This window comes from Schistocerca cancellata, chromosome 3 (assembly GCF_023864275.1).
Source record: "Schistocerca cancellata isolate TAMUIC-IGC-003103 chromosome 3, iqSchCanc2.1, whole genome shotgun sequence".
Classification (NCBI taxonomy): domain Eukaryota; kingdom Metazoa; phylum Arthropoda; class Insecta; order Orthoptera; family Acrididae; genus Schistocerca; species Schistocerca cancellata.
Genome location: NC_064628.1, coordinates 579,347,259 through 579,370,574, shown reverse-complemented (window position 1 = coordinate 579,370,574; position 23,316 = coordinate 579,347,259). Strand labels below are relative to the sequence as shown.

The 23,316-nt window shown below is 39.0% G+C and overlaps 1 protein-coding gene across 3 annotated transcripts in view; it reads left to right on the top strand.

Annotated features, from left to right (window-relative positions):
• Window positions 1–23,316, top strand: part of LOC126175434 (transcription factor IIIA-like) — a 101,841-nt gene that overhangs the window by 15,180 nt on the left and 63,345 nt on the right. For all 3 annotated transcript variants that reach the window (XR_007535564.1, XR_007535565.1, XM_049922234.1), the window contains exons 6-7: window positions 8,886–9,009; window positions 11,466–11,571. Coding sequence is in view for 1 of the 3 variants with exons in the window: in XM_049922234.1 (XP_049778191.1) it covers window positions 8,886–9,009; window positions 11,466–11,571 (230 nt within the window). In the remaining 2 variants the exon portion in view is untranslated. The remainder of the gene's footprint in view (window positions 1–8,885; window positions 9,010–11,465; window positions 11,572–23,316) is intronic.

The window sequence follows — 23,316 nt, the reverse complement described above, 5'->3', positions numbered from 1 at the left end:
AAATACAGAGATAGATATTGCCCTGCAATGCGAAATATTCTCCACACTTCATGGACAACTCAGTTTACCCATCAACAACAGCTTGAACATCAGCAATGTTGCCCAACTATATCACAGAACTGCAGTCTATTGCAACAGTGTTCGGGGTAATGATATACTGAGCAAATATTATCATAAAAAGTGGCTCATTTAAATGAACTTCATGAGCTGCCCCTAAAAAGGGAGTTGTACTGTACACTGTATTTGAACCAGTTGCAGAGATGAAAAATGGGCTGTAAAATCATTAGACCTAAAAAAGTCAGTATTTTCCAGATTGACCAACTTCAGTCAGTGTTTTTAAATTTTGGTCTGTAAAGACAGTTTTATTCTTCTTCTTTCTTCTGAGTTTGGTCAGTAACAGACAACATAAAAATTAAGAATTTTTGAGCTTAGTTTTCCCCTCTTCCTAGAACCTCCTCTTTCTCCTTCTCGGAAATGTAATATATGAATCTCATTTTTACTGGTTTCTCTCTAATTGAATTGATGCTTTTGACTCTGCTTCTGAATTCTTCTGTTTTGGATCATCACTAGTGTAATACCAATTTCTTTCGCATATCTTTTGACCTCTTCTACCTACTTAGAGGTAAACTATAATGATATGATGTACTTGAAGATCTTTTTTCAGTGCTTTTCAACCATTCTTATTAGGTGTCCATAAAATTTCAACCATTATTTCCACATTGTGCCATTACATTTTTGGTGTACTTGTAAAGATCCTTATTTTTCCTGTTCTTCAAAGTCCCTTCAGTAGTCACCTTGGGTCCCAAAATTTTCCTGAGAATCTTCCTTCCTTTCTGTTAAAGTTCTACCAACTGTCCCCTTGTGTTTAAAATAACAGTCCGAAGAATAGAATCCTTCCAGTTTTATAGCTGAATTACAGTTCCTGATTTTGACCTCGTAGGATATCGCTCATTTGTTGTACCTGTTCTGTATTAGTTTGTAAGCGAGGTCTAATTCTTTATCTCTACCTTTGACTACCTCTTTATCCAGTCCATTTTGTTGGGTCCATCTTCCTAAGTATTGGAATTTATCTGCCCGTTAATCTTCCCATATTTTACCTCTACCCTCGGTGTCCATCTTACATATGTGCCAGCGTTCCATACAAGATCCATTTTTTCCTGCAATTACATACAAGAGCTCTAGCTCTCTTTGCGTACCCTTCCTGTTTCTGGCTAGAAGGACAAGATCTTCAGTAAAAGCTGAAAACCTGATTTCGAGATTGTTTACTTCCTTTCTTCCTAAGGTGTGTACTACTTATTCCTTCCTACTTCAAAGTTACTTCACAGGTTTTCATTATTTTCTCCAGGACTATATTGAAGAGAATTCAGGATAATCCATCTCCTTGCCTCATCTTTATGTAACTTTCAAGACGGTGTCTGTTGGGGGTTGTTTTATGATATCCCTTGTTTTCCTGTCAGTTCCAAATTCCTCTAAAACTCTAAATAAAGTTTGTCTCTCAACTGAGTCACGTGCTTTTTTGAAGCCAACAAAAATTACTAATGCCTTTAGTGCTATAGAGCAGCACAGAGAACAGTGAAAAGTGAAATTGAGTTCTTCACTATTACATTTGTCTTCACCCTGTCCTGGATTTAGCAGTGAATGTGTAGTTTAATCTCTCTGAGCTGCACCATCAAGTCATCTGTATTTTGTCAACAAACTGCCTAAAGGATGGAATTAATCTAGTGTTTGAAAATGATTGGAGGGATCTTGGCTGCTCAGCCAGCTTGTGAAGATTTCAAAGAAACCTTTGAGACAATGTTTCCTGGAAGTGTTCTTTCTGAGTAGGCCTACATCCTTTCAAGGACAAAGGCGAGATATTTAGTATATAATGCTTTAGCTCCAGGCATAGTCTATATCAGTTCAGGCAGGCTAGAAAAATATTTTGCCTTCAGTCTCAGATGTTATTGAATTTAGCATGTGTTAAAATGAAGGACTAAGTAAGGAACATGTATTTTTTTTGTTTTCTCCAAAAAAAATTCTGCTCCGAGATACAGCCCTCCAAAGATGACACTGTGCATACCATTTTGAAGTTGCGAATTTTGGAAAAAAATTTAAAATGCTGTATCTCTAGAACAGTTCTAAATTTTCCTTTTTTATTTGAAAGATAATTGCTTTATGATTATTAACAAATCCTCCATTTGGATTTATCTGTCAAAGTTTTTTTTACTATAGCACTGGACTTTTCCACACGTTTAATTACCACTTTATCACATAACAGGCTCATAAAAATCAAAGCCTTGCCTCATGTAACATAATTTTGCTTTTGAAAGATGAGTAAGAACTCATTTTTTAAGCAATTTAAATGGTTCCAAAATGTATGTCTTAGGTCCAAAGACTTAAAGGTTTCAATTTATACAACTTCTGTGCACTCTGTTTTGTACTGAAATTAGCGAGTCAATGAACTAAAAATGTGTTCCACTGCTTCAGTATCTTCCTTTGATATTGAGTGATGCCTTCCTCTTGAACCAATAGGAACTGGAGCTCTTACAATCTTCAAAACATTGTGAAGAGTTAGTGAGCACTGATGATGTTGTTGCTGTCCTTCAGCTGGAAACCTATATCCTGCAGCAGGTCCATGTGGTGGCATAAAGTTCACTACAATTCCATTTAACTCATAACTGGTGTCTATAATCTCTGCAATCCACCACACACACACACACACACACACACACACACACACACACACACACACCCTTTTCAGGTTGTGAATCTGAATATTGTCCTGCTGTTTCTGAGGTGTTGGCGGAACGAATGAAATTTCTTCTTTCTTGTTCTTGAAAGTGCGTGCAGTATGAGTTTGCCCATCACTTTGAGTCCAAAAATGTCTTCTGAATTCCTTTCACTGCATTAGTTTGTTTGGACCATTTTCCTTTTTTCTACTCACAGAATTCTTCGCTTTCTTCTTTGGACAAAAGAATGAGGGCTGTGGATGTGTAAGATTTCACGACTCGCAAAAACCTCCTCATGATTCTGAATCACAGCTGTATTTGGTCTGGAAAGATCATGTTTCGCAGCATGGTGCTTCAGCTGGCCTCCTACACCATCACAAGGCCCCTTCCTGTGACCAGTAGCATTGTATACCCAGTCAGTTGGCACAAACGATTTACTCAATTCAAACAGCTGGTAACGATTTTAAAAATGACTAGGAGCACCATAGGAAATAATGATCATCTTCTCTGCTCCTGTTTGCAGTTACAGAATTTTGCACATTGCTAGCAAAGCATGTGCTGAGTCATGTCCTGTGTCATCACTTATAACTGCAATGCTTGTGGTCTTGTTTTGAAAATATGTTACTTGTGTGAAAATTGAAACCTGGTCATTACTCCAATGATACCCCTGTACTTCTTGTGGGAGGATTACAGACCAGTTCTGAGCAAAGTCACAGTGAAGCATTAAACATAGTTCTTCAGCCTGTACGCACCCTTTCACTTCTGCAATGTGTAGTTGTTGCAATTTCTTCATATGCTGGTGTGTCACTGCTTTCACTGACCATTTACCAAGTTCATGAATGAAACTGTTCAAGGTAACAGTTTTCTCAATCAGTTTATTTTCCTCCCGTGTCACGTATGTAATTTCTACAGAGTTACCTGCTGAGTCTTCCAGGCCAAGTAGCTGTAAAGACAGTTCTCTCTTTCCAGGGCAGTTTTTGAAACAAACAAGTCTCTCGCTATACGTCAAAGACTAGTAATGAGTTCACATGCCCAACCGAGGTGTCATATGTCGTGTGCTCCAGTAAGTTCTTCAAAGTTATCACAAGAAAGTTCAAAATTCGTGTAGTGCACATATAACAGATATCTCTAGGTGGGTGTGGAACTACCCACTTAGGTCTTAGTGCATAAAATTTTGATCTTCCAATATGTGAAATTGTATAGGTGCTTTTATAAATTGCAAAAGTTTCTTTAATACTGCGAGTCATGTACCTCTTCAGTTTCACAACTTTTTTACCTTCAACTGTTACAGTTATAGTGTGTTTTTTGGTGGCACTCTGCCAAGAACAGTCCCATTTATCTTCTAGATAAAATGACTGCACTATTTGAACTGGAGCTGCTTCTACAGGATGGCCATAATAGGGATCTGGTCTTCCAAAGACTCCTTTTTACAGCCCTCACATTTCTTGACTTGTTTACCATATACTTTGATACTGATGGAACATGGTTCAAAATTGTTTTCTGTGAAAATATCTCTGGAATAATAGTTAAAACTTACACCTTTTCACCGTAGGATGCACAATATTCAACAGCTGAATTGATATTTGCGAAAAATTCCAGGCAAGAGGTACAAGAGTGCTTTGGTTCATTTTCTTCTGAAGATGGAGTTTCTGCTTTGAAGAGTGTGGTCAGTTTTGCTGAAGTGTATTCATCCATAGCTTTAGTAATTTCTCTGTGCTTTCTTGATGCGTAGAGCTTAATGACTTGACTTCACTGGCCATGGTTTCTCAACTGGACTAACACCTACCTCTGTAGTTGACTGATTCAGGGCATTTAAGTCTTCCTTGATTGATGCAAAATTTGTGTCGTCTGCACCATGGATTGCTTCACCTTGTTCAGATACTATCATTGTTATTATTCTGTCAAAACATTTAGAACACAAAAAGTCATCACTGGAAACATCTTCACTTTGAAACAGCCTTCAAATGGGAACACTTATTCCCAACATGAACAAAGTCTGGGTTTTTTTAATCACTCTTTTGCATATTTGCAAATAGTCAGCACACTTCACTTTTGTGTGGCCCCGGTCAGAAGAAATTTCAAACAATTCAAACAATCCTTTTCACAAAACACACTGCAACTGTGTCAAGTGGCAAATTCGACACGAAAACGCAGAACTCACTGGATGGTCTCAGATTTCTTAGAAGCCTCTTCAGTAAACATATTAGCACTGAACAACTGCAATACGGAAACCGGTAATGAACAACCACAACAGAGAAACTAACAAGAAACTACAACAAGAAGTACCTGCAACAATGAAAGTGAAAAGAAATAACTGCTACAAAGAAAGTGATAAGAAATAACTGCAACAAAGATAAGAGAAATAAACATTGTAACAAAGAAATTAGTAAGAAACAACTTCAGTGAAGACATTACCCTGGAAAGTTTAAAAAAAAGATTTTTTAAAATAAAACCTGTCCAACTTAAAAGTGGAAGCTCTCCTTTACAGAGAATATAGTACTACACGGTAATAATCTGCAGAAAAAAATCTAACTTTTCTGGATTGGCATTTCTGAAAAAAGAAATTCTGTAAATTATTTAAAAAAATTCAAAAGGCGACAGTAAAAGTACTTTGGCAGATATTTCCAAACAGAGAATACCTTGTAAGCATAAAGCAATTATCTTTCAAATAAAAAACTCTAACAAAATACCTAGAACTGTTAGAGGTACAGCATTTAAAAAAAAATTCCGAAATTCGCATCTTCAAAATGGTGTTTTCAGTGTCATCTTTGGAGGCATGTATCTCGGGAGAGGAATTTTTTTGGAGAAAACAAAAAATACATGTTTCTTACTTACTCCTGAATTTTAACATACGCTAAATTCAATAACATCAGAGACTATGAAGGTAACCCCTTGCCTGAAGTAATACGGATTATGCCTCCATATTTTAAGAAGCAGTTGGTGGGTAATTTTGCAGGAACACATTTCTCTCTCAGAAATTGTGAATACGGCTTCAATGAAACAGCTTCAAAATGCCCCTAAATACTGGTCCAGTTGTAAACAAATAATTGACTAGAAATCTACAGTGTTTCTTCATTGGTAAAGCAACTGCTGGTGATATTTACTGAGTTAAATGAAATTTTGAATAATGTCCAGCTTTTTCGTTCAAAGCTATTATTATCCAGTACAATGGGACATACCATCTGCCACACACCTCACGGTGGTTTGCAGAGTATAGATGTAGATGATACGTTATGATGGACCCAATGTTAACAAAACTGTGAATCATCTTATGAATGAGTCCCTGACCCTGTTAGGGGAAAAAAAGCTTGATTGATTTCGGCATGTGTAACATACACATCGTCCATAATGCATTCCAAAAATACTTAAGACTTTGGTCACAATGATATGGACATCTTGTTTCTCTGTAACTTTTTTGGTGGCCAAACATCTCATTTGGAAGATATGGAAAAAAAATGTAATAATTTATTTCAGCCAACTAGCCATACAAGTTCAAAGTACATGTTGCGGTTTGCATATCCACTTATTGACCATGTCCTTTTGGTACAGAGTTCTGTATGGTAATGTTTACATATTTGATGACACAGTTTACACTCGCACATTTCATTTGGTTTATGATATGACATGTTATTGCAAGTAAGGTGGTGGAAACCACAGACTGCCACTCTAGTAAACACATGTCTCGTCTTGAAGTTTTCCTTTGTCCATGTTCAGTCAATCAGGGCACCTGTACTGTAAACTTCTGGGGTTATGTCTTCTCTTTTTTCCTTCAGTGTTTTTAGTAGATTTTTCCGATGCATCAGGTTTGTCCATAGATGCTCAGTGAGGAATAATTCCCTCACTAGGAGGTATACAAATCTAGATTGCGTTGTTTTAGACACTCCAGTTGCTTTCTTTGAGTAGGTCATCTTTACTCTTCATAATGTCGCTAGGCTTTTCACTGTGAGATGTTGTCTGATGATTTCTATGGTGAGATTTTGGCTCTGAATAAAGAAATTGCTGTTTCTGGGATGAGGCGTCTAATGTGGATTCTTTCACGGATAGTCATTATTGCTTGCATTAGTTTCTCTGTCACATGTTCTGTAAAACATTTTGCACTTGTGTTGGACCCCACTTACCTCAAGTCTGGTACAATTTTCAGATTTCCCTCCCTTATGAAGATATCAGCTGATGCAGATTCTCTTCCACCATTTGTGAGCACCATCATTTCTGTTTTTGCCACATTTATTTTGAAGCCGCATTCAGTGCAACAGTCTTCCATGTTGTTTATTGCTTAGTGTAGTTTTACAATGTCCTTTGTGCCTATTACAGTATTGTCTCCGTATGTGTATGATGTTACATCCTCCCTTTGGGTATTCTTACATCTTCTTCTGCTGCAAGAATAAGTAACAGAGGACTTAATGGGTCTCCCTTTAATATAGCACTTTTATTGTCGGTTGTATGCACTGTTACGGAATGGAGGCTGTTTCTATACACTTATTGTAGAGTTTTGTGCAGATTGGCTTTCGTATTTGGGCTGCATTTTTTGAATATTCACTGACCTCTTTTGTGGCCAATGGGACCCATTCTGTAGTTGTATGTGGCAATACCTCCTGTTTGTCCTCTGGTCTTCCTTTTAGTCCTTCCTTGTTCAGTATGTCGTCGAAGTGCGTCTCTCATTCTTTCGTATTGGTGTAATGTGTTTTGGTTGATTTTCTGGGACTTAGGGTAGTATATGGGTCTCGTGTGGCTTCCTCCACTAGTTTCTTTCCTTCTCTTTCCCAGAATGTTCTCTTCTTTTCCTTTAGAATTTTCTTATATTGTTTTGCGACCTAAGACCTAGGAGAGCTGTGTTCTCTATTCACCATTTTAGTTGGTGTAGGCTTTCTAGTACAGCTATCCTTAGCCTGTAACACTCGGTGTTGGGTCATTTTCTTTGCTCTTCTTTTGCATTTCAGTTTGTTTTATGCTGTATGATTTTGCTTCCACTTTCCTGGTGCGTGTTGTTCTCGAAAGTGCCTGTTACTTCTTTCTTTATGCTTTTTGCCATTCTCCTTGGATACTTATTTCCAGAGGAATATCCTTCTGAATAGTTTCGTATATCCATTCTGCAATTTGTCTCCTGCTATAAGTAATGGTTTATTATTTTTACTGTGAGTGAAAAGATGGTTTACTTCACCTGTTATATCAGTGGCTGTTTTGTTCGGTTGGAAGTATGCCGATGTAGTAATATTTTTCATTTCTGTCAGGTGTATGTTCCTGTTTGAAAGTTCTGGTTATTGGTGTTAATTTGTGAGGACTGCTGTTCTTGTGGGTCTTTCACTGTTGCCATGTTTTGCTCGATGATGAATGCAGTAAAAAGCCAGTTTTGGTTAAAAATGTTTCTGTTAGAATTGCTATGTTTGTAGGAGCATCTTTCAAGTTCCTACTGCTTCTACTTTTTTGGGCATTATTCTTGTGTCTTATTGAAGAGACACCCAACTGTTTTCATGGGGGATGGGAATTCAGTTTTATTCGCCAGTTCTAAATTGTGAGAGGGTATGCCTACTTAAAGGACTTTATATTATTGTTGTTTGTCAGTTCTTTACATTTCATGTTTTCTTTGAGTCCCTTCTTGTTGAGAAATTGTTTTATCAAATCAGGTGTTGTGTTAAGTATTCATAAACTTACAAAAATATTAGTCCTGTTTCCATTATACTTCCAATATACTACCAAGTATCCAAAATTAAAAAAAAAATCCCTTCCTTGCACCTCATCCAGTCAGCACTGAGCATGCTTCTTCTCTCATTACATAGACACTCAGTATCCTCAAGGTCATATGGTAAAGGAATATGCTGGGGAAAAGGAGTTTTCTGTTGACAACCCAGTGATGCCACTAGTCTTTTAAGACGTACAGTTTCAGTTGGATGGAATAACTTAGCGTACTTTGGTGTGTGTGTGTGTGTGTGTGTGTGTGTGTGTGTGTGTGTGTGTGATTATCATCATGTTTGAAAGACAAATTACCTATGTGGATTTTATGTGTTAGAGATGCAAGTAGATTCTTCAAACAAGGTGTTGGCTGGTTTATTTAATGGTTAAGTGATGTTTTAAAGCAATTGTTGTGACTGTTGCAGTAGCATTCCAGAATTTGAAAATAAATTTTCATGTTGAGTAATTTTGAAAAGTGTCGAAGATAGCTTCTTGTTCTTACTTTTCCAGAATACGTCTGTGATCATTGTGGAAGAGTATTCTACAGTAAGACACGCCTCCGGTCACATGTGATGGTACATCAAGATCCAAGTGAACGTGAAGTGATCTATTGCCCTTACAACAATTGTGGCAGGTAAGTAGCTTCACAGATTTCTCTCACTGCAGAAAGCAATATTGTAATTTAGGATTGAAATTACATATCTATTTATTCATACAAATCTGGGGAATATTAATTATATGCCATCTGTCCAAAAAGTTCTGAGACTTATTTCATTCCTGGTGTAAAAATGACTTCTACAGTGGAGCAGTGAACTGAACACCTCGCAGACAAGTGTTTATTCTCAAAAATATTTTGAAGAAGAGAAATATGTTTGTGAAGTTTATCCTGCATATCATGAATCTCATAAAACTATCCTGCCACAATTAATTGAAATGGAAAAGTGGAAAATTCTTTCCTCAAAAAAAAATCATCACAGGTGATGAGATTTGGAGATAAGTAAATAACTATCTGCAATTTTTCCCTGATCGACATTAGGTTGGCTGTATGGTTTTGTGCACTAACCAGGTGCTAAATGGCACCGTTGTCTTCACCTGTGGTACACTGCAGTGTTATTAAATCAGTCTGCACTGTGATGTAAAGATGGCCACACCACTGTCTGTCTGTACCATAGACAAACATTGTTCCATAATCAGTTTTTTGTGGTCTGAAGGTGTCCCAGGAGCAGCAAGTCATAGAACACTTTCAGTTCAGTACAGTAGAGAGACAATATTTTGCCACAGAGAAGTGTTTACCTATGGACGTAATAGATGAAAGTGGTCAAATGAGCGCGAAGAATACGAAGAGCAATATGTTCAGCCATGGCAAAAATTGATGCCAGTATTCAACAAGTCTCTGTATTGAGTCTGAATAACACAAGAGTGATTGGTGATTTGGGAAACCACATGCAGGTTAGTCATGTTTCTGCATATGAAATCATGCATAACAGGCTCAACTTTCACAAAGTCTATGCAAGATGGGTTCCAAAACAATCAGACGAAGTGCACAGACGTAACCATGTGAAAATCTGTCTGCACCTACTGGACTGTCATGCTAACAAAGGTGAAACATTTTCTGACACACGAATTCATTACTTTGAGCAAGAGAGTGAATGTCAGGGCGTGGAATGGAAGCACCTTGCATCTCCAGTCCGAAAGAAATTCAAGAGACTGTCATCTGCAGGAAAAGTTATGCTTGCAGATTTTGGGACTCAGGGTGACCAATCCTGGAACATTACCTGGAAAAGAGGTTAACAGTAAATGTTACAGTGATACGCTGCTAAACAAACTGAAGCGTGCAATTCACAATAAACTAAAGGTCGATTATTGGAAGGTCCACATACTGCTGCTCACTCTGCTCAAACTCTTCTTGTTCCAAGGTGTGAGAGCAATTTGCTTACTATCTGTCTCACCCAATCAGATTTTCATCTGTTTGGTCCACTTAAAAATGCTTTGAGGCCATTGATTCAACTCTGTGTTTCATGCTCCAATGTATTTTCTCTGTGTGTCGAGGCCATTTGTTTACATACGACTTGAGACAGAACAGGCCAAGGACCAGGCATAACTCATGACTGCATGTTTCTACTGTTTGCAGTTTGAGCACAGTTTGTCTATATTTCTCCTCCTAATTCGCTTTTCTAGTGAACACCACTTTTTCAGGGGGTATCAGATAGGTTCGCAATGGTTTACAAAGTACATTGAAAAGCAGAGTGACTGTGTTGAATACTGATATCAGTAAAATTGTTTTCTCTTGTTGTAATAAATTATAAAACATGACTGCATGACAAAACAATGGGAGTGGTTCCCCAAGATCGAAGAAAGTGGGAATGTGATGCATGAGTGAACAACATATCAAAGAAGGTCTTTCCTGGCAGTTTTGCGTGATAGTATGAACATTTTATACATTCTAATTAATTGGAGAAAGACTATGCAGGGCACCTGAAATGTTTTAATATCATCACCTTAACGTTTCTCTATATTTTATTAATCCAGTCTCGAAACTTTCTAGATTAACAGGGTGAGTCTTAAATAGTTTATTTGTAACCACAATATGTGTGTGTGTGTGTGTGTGTGTGTGTGTGTGTGTGTGTGTGTGTGTGTGTGTGTCAAGTTTATTAGAAAGTGGACACAACAGTGAATTGTGGCATCCAATTTGTGCCTGTACCCCCCCCCCCCACCCCCCACCCCCACCCCCCTGCCCTGTCTGTTAGAATACTGACATTCTGATATGTATGGATCAAGAACTTAAGGAAGACTCTGATGGACTGACTAATTTGGATTAAATTTTGGGGTATTTAACTTCAATTTTTTTGAAAATCTCTTTGTTGTAATTGACACTAATGAGGTTTCCGTTATGTGGAATTGATTATATAACTACAAAGTACAATTCTGAAGCTTTGATGTTATGTTGGTTTTTCCATATAATTGAACAATTTTTTTTTATCTTTGAGTGAATTGCTTATCTGCTAAGAAACTTCTGCATTACTGTCTAAATGCTTCATAAAAATTAATTTATTGTTTTAATAAAAACATTTTACAATTTAAATTGCACAGGTACTATTTTGAAAAGAAGAACCTGGACCACCATATCCACGCATGTCATGATAAGAAGAATTATCCGTGCTTGCATCCTGGCTGTGGAAGACAACTAAGTAGTCAGGTATATACTGTACAAATGGATTCACACTTGGTTCCTTATACCTATCAATCAGATACTGGATGATGTGATGGACGGTACAACATACAGCAGCCTTAAGAAGGAAGCAATGGATTGCAGAAAATGCAGAGGCAAAGGATCTGCTAATATAGCAGAAAACTGATGATGATGAGGATGATGACCTATCAATCATCCTCTATATTTACATGAACTTGATGTTCAGAATACTTCAGTGTATGATACATATATGATTAGTCCTATGGTTCTCCACTGGAAAAATTCTTAAAAATAATGGCTGCTTTTAATTCTGACTGCTGCTGTTATTACTGAATACTTTTAAATACTACCATGTACTCAGAAGACACTAATTATTTGTATTATCACTGTGTTTGCAGATTCATAAATTTCATCAGTGCAAATTTTACAGGTTTTTACATTCAAAGAATTCCTTCAATGTGAATAAAAATGTCACTTTCCAAGCCATTTCAAATTAAATGAATTACCTGGGCAATCCCCCATTTTGTGTGTGAAGCAGCAAAATTAAGAACAGTCCATGTTGTTGTTGTGGTCTTCAGTCCTGAGACTGGTTTGATGCAGCTCTCCATGCTACTCTACCCTGTGCAAGCTTCTTCATCTCCCAGTATCTACTGCAACCTACATCCTTCTGAATCTGCTTAGTGTATTCATCTCTTAGTCTCCCTCTACGATTTTTACCCTCCACACTGCCCTCCAATGCTAAATTTGTGATCCCTTGATGCCTCAAAACATGTCCTACCAACCGATCTCTTCTTCTAGTCAAGTTGTGCCACAAACTTCTCTTCTCCCCAATCCTATTCAATACCTCCTCATTAGTTACGTGATCTACCCACCTTATCTTCAGCATTCTTCTGTAGCACCACATTTCGAAAGCTTCTATTCTCTTCTTGTCCAAACTAGTTATCGTCCATGTTTCACTTCCATACATGGCTACACTCCATACAAATACTTTCAGAAACGACTTCCTGACACTTAAATCTATACTCGATGTTAACAAATTCCTCTTCTTGAGAGACGCTTTCCTTGCCATTGCCAGTCTACATTTTATATCCTCTCTACTTCGACCAGCATCGGTTATTTTACTCCCTAAATAGCAAAACTCCTTTACTACTTTAAGTGTCTCATTTCCTAATCTAATTCCCTCAGCATCACCCGACTTAATTTGACTACATTCCATTATCCTCGTTTTGCTTTTGTTGATGTTCATCTTATATCCTCCTTTCAAGACAGTGTCCATTTCGTTCAACTGCTCTTCCAAGTCCTTTGCTGTCTCTGACAGAATTACAATGTCATCGGCGAACCTCAAGTTTTTACTTCTTTTCCATGAATTTTAATACCTACTCCGAATTTTTCTTTTGTTTTCTTTACTGCTTGCTCAATATACAGATTGAATAACATCGGGGAGAGGCTACAACCCTGTCTTACTCCTTTCGCAAGCACTGCTTCCCTTTCATGCCCCTCGACTCTTATAACTGCCATCTGGTTTCTGTACAAACTGTAAATAGCCTTTCGCTCCCTGTATTTCACCCCTGCCACCTTCAGAATTTGAAAGAGAGTATTCCAGTTAACATTGTCAAAAGCTTTCTCTAAGTCTACAAATGCTAGAAACGTAGGTTTGCCTTTTCTTAATCTTTCTTCTAAGATAAGTCGTAAGGTCAGTATTGCCTCACGTGTTCCAACATTTCTACGGAATCCAAACGGATCTTCCCCGAGGTCGGCTTCTACCAGTTTTTCCATTCGTCTGTAAAGAATTCGCATTAGTATTTTGCAGCTGTGAATTATTAAACTGATAGTTCGGTAATTTTCACATCTGTCAACACCTGCTTTCTTTGGGATTGGAATTATTATATTCTTCTTGAAGTCAGAGGGTATTTCGCCTGTCTCATACATCGTGCTCACCAGATGGTAGAGTTTTGTCATGACTGGCTCTCCCGAGGCCATCAGTAGTTCAAATGGAATGTTGTCTACTCCCGAGGCCTTGTTTCGACTCAGGTCTTTCAGTGCTCTGTCAAACTCTTCACGCAGTATCTTATCTCCCATTTCGTCTTCATCTACATCCTCTTCCATTTCCATAATATTGTCCTCAAGTACATCGCCCTTGTATAAACCCTCTATATACTCCTTCCACCTTTCTGCCTTCCCTTCTTTGCTTAGAACTGGGTTTCCCTCTGAGCTCTTGATATTCATACAAGTGGTTCTCTTCTCTCCAAAGGTCTCTTTAATTTTCCTGTAGGCAGTATGTATCTTACCCCTAGTGAGACAAGCCTCTACATCCTTACATTTGTCCTCTAGCCATCCCTGCTTAGCCATTTTGCACTTCCTGTCGATCTCGTTTTTGAGACGTTTGTATTCCTTTTTGCCTGCTTCATTTACTGCATTTTTATATTTTCTCCTTTCATCAATTAAATTCAATATTTCTTCTGTTACCCAAGGATTTCTATTAGCCCTCGTCTTTTTACCTACTTGATCCTCTGCTGCCTTCACTACTTCATCCCTCAGAGCTACCCATTCTTCTTCTACTGTATTTCTTTCCCCCATTCCTGTCAATTGTTCCCTTATGCTCTCCCTGAAACTCTCTACAACCTCTGGTTCTTTCAGTTTATCCAGGTCCCATCTCCTTAAATTCCCACCTTTTTGCAGTTTCTTCAGTTTCAATCTACAGTTCATAACCAATAGATTGTGGTCAGAATCCACATCTGCCCCTGGAAATGTCTTACAATTTAAAACCTGGTTCCTAAATCTCTGTCTTACCATTATATAATCTATCTGATACCTTTTAGTATCTCCAGGATTCTTCCAGGTATACAACCTTCTTTTATGATTCTTGAACCAAGTGTTAGCTATGATTAAGTTGTGCTCTGTGCAAAATTCTACAAGGCGGCTTCCTCTTTCATTCCTTCCCCCCAATCCATATTCACCTACTATGTTTCCTTCTCTCCCTTTTCCTACTGACGAATTCCAGTCACCCATGACTATTAAATTTTCGTCTCCCTTCACTACCTGAATAATTTCTTTTATCTCGTCATACATTTCATCTATTTCTTCATCATCTGCAGAGGTAGTTGGCATATAAACTTGTACTACTGTAGTAGGCATGGGCTTTGTGTCTATCTTGGCCACAATAATGCGTTCACTATGCTGTTTGTAGTAGCTAACCCGCACTCCAATTTTTTTATTCATTATTAAACCTACTCCTGCATTACCCCTATTTGATTTTGTATTTATAACCCTGTAATCACCTGACCAAAAGTCTTGTTCCTCCTGCCACCGAACTTCACTAATTCCCACTATATCTAACTTTAACCTATCCATTTCCCTTTTTAAATTTTCTAACCTACCTGCCCGATTAAGGGATCTGACATTCCACGCTCCGATCCGTAGAACGCCAGTTTTCTTTCTCCTGATAACGACGTCCTCCTGAGTAGTCCCCGCCCGGAGATCCGAATGGGGGACTATTTTACCTCCGGAATATTTTACCCAAGAGGACACCATCATCATTTAATCATACAGTAGAGCTGCATGTCCTCGGGAAAAATTACGGCTGTAGTTTCCCCTTGCTTTCAGCCGTTCGCAGTACCAGCACAGCAAGGCCATTTTGGTTAATGTTACAAGGCCAGATCAGTCAATCATCTAGACTGTTGCCCCTGCAACTACTGAAAAGGCTGCTGCCCCTCTTCAGGAACCACATGTTTGTCTGGCCTCTCAACAGATACCCCTCCGTTGTGGTTGCACCTACGGTACGGCCATCTGTATCGCTGAGGCACGCAAGCCTCCCCACCAACGGCAAGGTCCATGGTTCATAGGTCCGTAGGTAGATGGAAATTATACCTGCATGGGAAGGCAAATTTATTGGTAATCAGCAGCTGTAGCTTGCTGCAGGTCCACATGTCATTGCAGAATGCGAGGAGTCAGTACTACATTCAATGCTGCTCATAGCCATCAAGTCATCCTTACCTTTCTTCAGCATCCAGAACCTGTTCCACTGCCCTAATACGTATGTACTGGTCTCTGTTAAAATTATTACATTCTAATGATATGTGTTCCACGTACTTTACAAATACGAGGAGGCCCATAAGTAGTAAATCCCAAGTTGAGTTGTCATAATGTTTAGTAACCATGCATTTTTGACTGGATATACTTGTGACATGGAGGAGAAATCTTGTATTGCGGTCTGCTGAAGTTATGTGTTATTAAAAGTTACATGTTCTGAAAAGGTGACTAGTATGTTTTCCCTGGAATTATATATCCAATGTGCATGGCTGTACTCTGCAACCAGCAACATGCAGGAAGTTCATCTTCCTGTCTTGAGCATGTACTGGATGCTCCAAAGCTGAAGACTATTTCATACGTTTTGAATTGATGGAACTGTACTGGGGATACTGCATTCAGGGACTGCCAGCATAACTGAGTGCAAGGAGTTGGTGCAGTACCTTTTTCTTGGCTTTGTTGGTCACTTTCGGTCTCCCTGAAAACACAGAATATCCAGTATGGTGCAAGTCATCAAAAGGTCCGTTATAGAGAATAACATCCCTTCAGTTAAAAGCAGGAGATAGTATTGTATTTACTTGAGTATAGGATGATCCTGAATGCAAGATGACCTCCCCATTTTTTAAGAATCTATTTGAAAAAAAAAATTATTTTTTAACTTTTCTGATTAATCAGAATTACATATTGTTTTACTGATATAAAGTATCTGTCTAAAAAGTTAACACTACGTTCTAACATCGTGCTATTTATTAATTGTCTAAATTTTGATAACGCAAGGAGAAATAAAATTAAAAAAATGAAATGGCCTTCATTAATTTTCATCTTCACTAACTTTTTTGCTTACTAAGGTAGTTATTTACAGTATCATTCATTTGAATAATTGTTAATATCCGAATAGCACAGATATTAAATTTATCTTTGTTGTTGCAAGTATTTGGCTGTTTTGCCTAATATGTTGTGATTTCTGAGGTTGTGGTTATGGTACGGCCTGAGAACACAGCTGCCCCCTCTCCCAAAAACATAGCAAGATTTTGCTTCTATACTGATGTGAGAATGTGACATTGTCTCTTTTGGCCAAACATGTTGTCTGCCTGCTGCTCTCTTGTTGCCTGTGTGGAACCAGCAGCTGGCACATCCTCTTTCATTCCCGACATAACCTCAAAAGTGAACATCAAAAACATTACAGCACCAAACACGTTAAATATACCACTGGCCGCTATCTAGACATTCACTGTCTTCTGCAGAAACATCTACTTTTGTTGAGTAATTGTCCAATTTTAAAGTCAGTTCAATTCCAGCTACAAATGGATTCAGGCTAATTTCAGTATAAATGTCGCAGAAGTTTATGGAAAGCCAAAGTATGTGGTATAGATTCCCATTGTTGGCAGGACTACAAAATTTTCTGCACACACACCACTCCCGTCCCTGCACTCATAATAGTTCTCAGCCAAGCTGGTGTCACTGTTCTCCCTAAAATCCTTCCATAGTGCTGTGAATGATCAACTGCGAAACACGGGCTGCAATATCTTCTAGGATGCAGGTCATATATAACAACAGCAACCAATACAAAAAAAAAAAAAAAAAAAAAAAAAAAAAAGATTGCAATTATGATTCAGTCGAGTTCACGAACTTTCGCTCATCCCATGTTCTAGTGATGTCTGTTGGTGCTGCCTCCGTGACAGGTCCTGCCACTGTAATTTATTTTTTTGATAAACTGGATTAATTTTCTTTCTTGTTTCACTGAATGTCACCATTATCTTCTAAAGCTGGTAATGTTTTTATCCGGTATTCTAATAGGTGAACAACAACTGAAATTCTCATTTGCAACTCGCTTGGTAAATCGTCACAGCAGGCTCTCGTAACCAAATAAAATGCTGATGTGGTGGTGGTATTTTTACGGTAGCATTTTTGCCCTCGAGTGTTAACTTTAGTATAAATAGCGCCATAAATGTTTGTGTATGATACCATACTAGTACATTTATGAAAACTTCAATTTCAAATGAGTTCAAATGCAGAAAGAGTTTATAAGATGATGGAACTCAATGCTATTCCCTCCTGTATGTCACAAAATTGTCAGATTTTAAGCCGAGCAATAAATTATTGTAGTGGGTAGTTAATACTATCTTGTGCTAGTGCTGTCCAAGTCAAAAATGTCACATGATAATTCGAGCGATGTTGATACTGTATCGAGTGCTTTGGTGTATTGGGATGTTTCAAGCCTGATAGAATGTATCATTTGCCCATCCCTGTCCTTTCAAATTCTTCAAAATAAATCTGCACAAGGCGCCAGTTCCCAAAGATTCATCCATAAATATAAGACGACTCCCATATTAACAGTGTTGAACTCGGCAACAGTAGCTTAATCTGTGAATACAAGACGACCCCCACATTTTTCAAATGATGAATTTGGGAAAAAAACATCATCTTATAATCGTGTGATAATCATGTAAATACGATACATTACTAGATTACTACTTATATATGGAAACAGGGAAACATACCTTCTCACATAAAGAAACAAAAACTGAATTTTTACAAAATATACTTTACTTGAATATTTTGTGCTGAGTTTTTTGATCACAATCTTTCTACTCACTTACAAAGAGGTAACAATCTGTTGAGGAAGGTGTGACAGTTGTAATATTAAGAATGACTAATGAAGGAGTATCTAGAACATATGTGCACATTGTAAACAGATCTCTTTTGTTATCATTAGAAGTTACAATTGTCTGCAGTGTATCATAAAAGTATGTCCATTTTGAAATTTTTTTTTACCAAACCCTGTTTTGGTTTTGCTTCTTGAAGTGGCTTTTAAAGGAATTTCTACTGCACTAGCAGGACACAAGTTGACCTTGTAATTGATATTGTGGAACGTAACACATCAAAAAACGGTTTTGCATCACCCTGGTTTCCAGAACTCCTGAAGATGAGCGTTGCATTGACTGTGGATATTGTATCACAGACACAGTCACTAAACCTGCCAAAAGATGTAATCAACCATACCTATTAGACGAAGGGGGTCCGACAGTGGATCAACCCCAGTCAGTCCACCAGGAAGGATGTACACAGCTCATGTTGTCTGTAGTTCAACCATGCCTAGGCAGTCAATACCACCGTTCAATCTTCTCCACAGTGTTACTTTGTGCCAGGAAGGGCTCTCAACAAGGGAAGTGTCCAGGTGTCTCGGAGTGAACCAAAGCGATGTTGTTTGGACATGGAGGAGATACAGATCAACAGGAACCGTTGATGACATGCCTCGCTCAGGCCGCCCAAGGGCTACTACTGCAGGGGATGACTGCTACCTATGGATTATGGCTTGGAGGAACCCTGACAGCAAATCCACCATGTTCAGTAATGCTTTTGTGCAGCCACAGGACATTGTGTTATGATTCAAACTGTCCACAATAGGTTGCAATATGCACAACTTCACTCCCGACGTTCAGCAAGGTTCAGCTTTGCAACCACAACACCATGCAGCATGGTACAGATGGGCCCATCAACATGCCGAATGGACCGCTCAGGATTGGCATCACATTCTCATCACCGATGAGTGTTGCATATTCCTTCAACCAGACAACCATTGGAGACATACTTGGACGCAACCCAGTCAGGCTGAAAACCTTAGACATACTGTCCAGTGAGTGTAAAAAGGTGGGTCCCTGCTGTTTTGAGGTGGCATTATGTGGGGCTGACGTACGCCACTGGTGGTCAGGGAAGACGCCGAAACCGCTGTATGATTCTTGAATGCCATCCTCCGACTGATAGTGCAACCATGTCGGCAGCATATTGGCAAGGCTTTCGTCTCAATGGACAACAGTTTGCACCCCCTTAGTGCACATGTTGTGAATGACTTTCTTCAGGATAACGACATCGCTCGACTAGAGTGGCCAGCATGTTCTACAGACATGAACCCTTTCGAACATGCCTGAGATAGATTGACAAGTTCTGTTTATGGACGACGTGACCCACCAACCACTTTGATGGATCTGCGCCGAATTGCCATTGAGGAGTGGGACAATCTGGACCAAAAGTGCCTTCATGAACTTGCGGATAGTATGCCGCAATGAATACAAGCATGCATCAATGCAAGAAGACATGCTGCTGGGTATTAGAGGTACCGGTGTGTACAGCAGTCTGGACCACCACCTCTGAAGGTCTCACTGTATGGTGGTACAACATGGAATGTGTGGTTTTCATGAGCAATAAAAAGGGCGGAAATGATGTTTATGTTGATCTCTATTCCAATTTTCTGTACGCGTTCTGGAACACTCTGAACTGAGGTGAATTGAAACTTTTTTTGATGTGTGTATTTTTATTAATAAGAACTTAACAGCCATGGCAAGATTTTTGTCACTAATTTTGTAATAAACCACCAATTACTGGAATATTTAGTGCAAACTATAACTGAGAATGTAGTATCGGTATTATTTTGTCTCCTATACACAATTGAAATTTTGCCTCTGTATCATTGTTGAGCTTCATATCCCTAGTCACTGTCTGACTGAGAATCACAATTGTGAAAGAATTTGCAGGGTCATTATCAATGACCGAATCATCCCTTTTGTCATTAATAACATCACTGGTATCATTGAATTCCCACTCTGAACCGCACAGAATGAAATGAATTACAAACACATTGGCTGCCCCATTGTCCATGGTGAATCTGTACCTCTCGTATATATTCGGAAACATAGTAATCAAAATCTGAGCAATTTCTACCAGAATTTGTATATATGCCTCATTCAGTTGCTGTCTGTTTCAGTAGGGAGGAAATGATGCTAATGTAACCCATTTTGGAAACAAATACCATAACGAAGAATGAATATCAGTGAATTACTTCTTACGATGACGTGTTTCATAAATAAGCGCAACTTAATCGCAAATTATTGGAACCATGCCATAAAGTGGGAGCAAATGAGGCAGTAGGTCAGAGTATGTAATGTGTCGCAGATGATGGGCATATTACGTGAACATAACATCTCAGCACTAGTTTTATTGTCTGTATTTAATTCATTGTGAAGTGGAACAGGCATAACAGTGTAATTGAAATATATTTATGTGATGCCTATCAACTTTGAATTTTGAAATGACACGTACATATTCCTGGGAACAAAGCATCAAGGAAGGATGACAATAGGCAAAATTTATTTAACATTAACAGTACTTCTCTACTACTGCCAAAGACATTCAGTTCATTAGGAGTCATCAGGATTTCTTGATGTTGTTTTTCAACCACAATGACAATATGCCCCTGCTACCTGCTGATAATTGTGAGAACAAAATTGTACTACTGTTTCAACCACAAAACATCACTACTGAGCTGCTGCAGCCATTTGACTTTATATGGATGGGATAATGCACCTTCTGTTGTGTAGTTGAAAAATTGACCGCAAATTCAGCGTTGATGTATCCTCTTCATGTCCAACACATCCTACAAGCTATAACACCCAAATTTGTTCCTGCAAAGGAATCCGTCTAGCCATCATTTCAGAAGTTCAGGCTGTAACTTGTAAACTAATATGCTGGCACAACCCCTCATAATGCAGAAGTGCTAATTCTTACATATTTCAAAGGTAACTGCCTCAAAAACAAGATACGGTTAACACAGATTTCGGATTAATAACTTTAAAAAAATCAGCTGTAGCAATGTTCAGATAAGAAATTGACCACCATTCCTTGGGATTTAAAGCAGTTGTTACAATCTTGTATATGCAACATAAAGATGGGAATTCAAATCTATTGGAACAACTAGAGATTATGGTGAAAGTGTAAAAACTGAAAGGGTTACAGGTGATAAAAAGTACTTTTTCAATTATTTTGTGGAACTGCTAGTTTTAATGTCATATGTTTTCAGACAGTTATTATTAGGATGTGTATGTCACACACACACACACACACACACACACACACACACACACACAAACAAGAATCTGTCACCTCCTGGTGTCCACTTCTGGCTCATACTACAGCGGCTTAACTTCACACCTTCACACTACCTACAACTTTCCTGGTGGGTGTGAACCTTCACCACCTTGGCTTCGTGAAGTGGTCCATGTTAACCTTGGCCTTCATTCGCTTTCTAAGGATACTACTGCAGCCTCGGTCTATGGCCTTCAGTTTCACGACCTTCACATGGAACTTCATGATAGTACCTTTGTATACACTGAGGGCTCTCGGACTGACTGTGGGGTCGGATGTGTCTTCGTCATTGGCATCTGTGTCTTTAGATATCGGCTTCCGGCACACTGCTCAGTATTTATAGCTGAGCTTATTGCCTTGTATCGGCCCGCGGAGTACATCCGGTGTCATAGCCTTTTCAATTGTGTCCTCTGCTCACACTCACTCAGTGCCCTTCAAAGTCTGTGTGCTGTACACCACCCATCCCTTAGTGCAGTGGGTCCAGGAAAACTGTCACTTGCTCACTCGTGGTGGAGCCAGTGTGATGTTTCTGTGGATTCCTGGTCATGTCAGTCTGCCAGGAAACGAGGCTGCAGTCCTCATACCTCAGCCCACGAGTACTTACATTCCGTCCAATGATCTCTGTGTTGCCATCTGTCAGGAGGTGGTGTCCCTTTGGCATTGCCAATGGTCCTCTATCACGGGATAAGCTCCGACCTCGCCCAGTAGCTTGGACGACCTCCTTTTGGCTCTCCTGCCTGGAGGAGGTCATTTTAACTAAGCTGTGTATTAGGCACTACCTTTTTAACCATCGTTATTTGCTAAGTGGTGCTACCCCACTACTTTATACACATTGTGCCCAAGTTTTAACTGTCCGCCACTTCCTAATGGAATGCCCATTTTTTAACCATTTACTTTCCCGCTTGGATTTGCCATCTGATTTATTGGCCATTTTAGCAAATGACACACTGGCCGTCAACCGCATTTTACTTTTTATCCACCAAAGCAATATGGTGAAGGCCATTTAACTTTAGTTTTGGACCTCCATTTCTGTATACCGTCTTTTTTAGCCCTTTTTCCACATGCCAGTTTTTAGCTGTCTTCTATTATGTCAATTGGGACTGACTTATAGACATTTTTTTAACTCCCCGTCTTCGTGTTCTATAGTTTTGACTTAGGTGTGTATGACCCCAGTTTTATTGCACCCTAAAGCCACACACACACACACACCTCCTAATTCACAATGAGCTCTGATGCCACATTCAGTCACATCCCAGATGGGTTCGATTGGGTTCAGATCTGGTGAATTGAGGGGGCCAACACATCAATTGGAACTCGCCACTGTGTTACTCTAACCACTCCATAACACTCCTGGCCTTGTGATATGGTGCATTACCTTCTTGAAAACTGCCACTACCACCAGAAAATACGATCGTCATGAAGTGGTTATGTGGTCTGCAACTAGTGTACGATACTTCTTGGCCATCATGATGCCTTGTACAAGCTCCACTGGACCCGTGGATGCCCACATGAATATTCCCCAGAGTATAATAGAGTTACTGCCAGTTTCTATCTGTCCCGCAGTACAGGTGTCAAGGAGCTTTTCCCCTTGAAAATGACGGATTTCCACCATCCTGTCGGCATGTTGAATAAGGTATTTGGATTCATCAGACCATGCAATGATGTGCCACTGCACCAGCGTCCAGTGCCAATGGTCACATGCCTGTTTCTGTCGTAGTTGCCGATGTCATGGTGTTAACATTGACAAATGCATGGGTCATTGGCTGCGGGGGCCTATCATTAGTGTGTTCAGTGCACTGTGTGTTC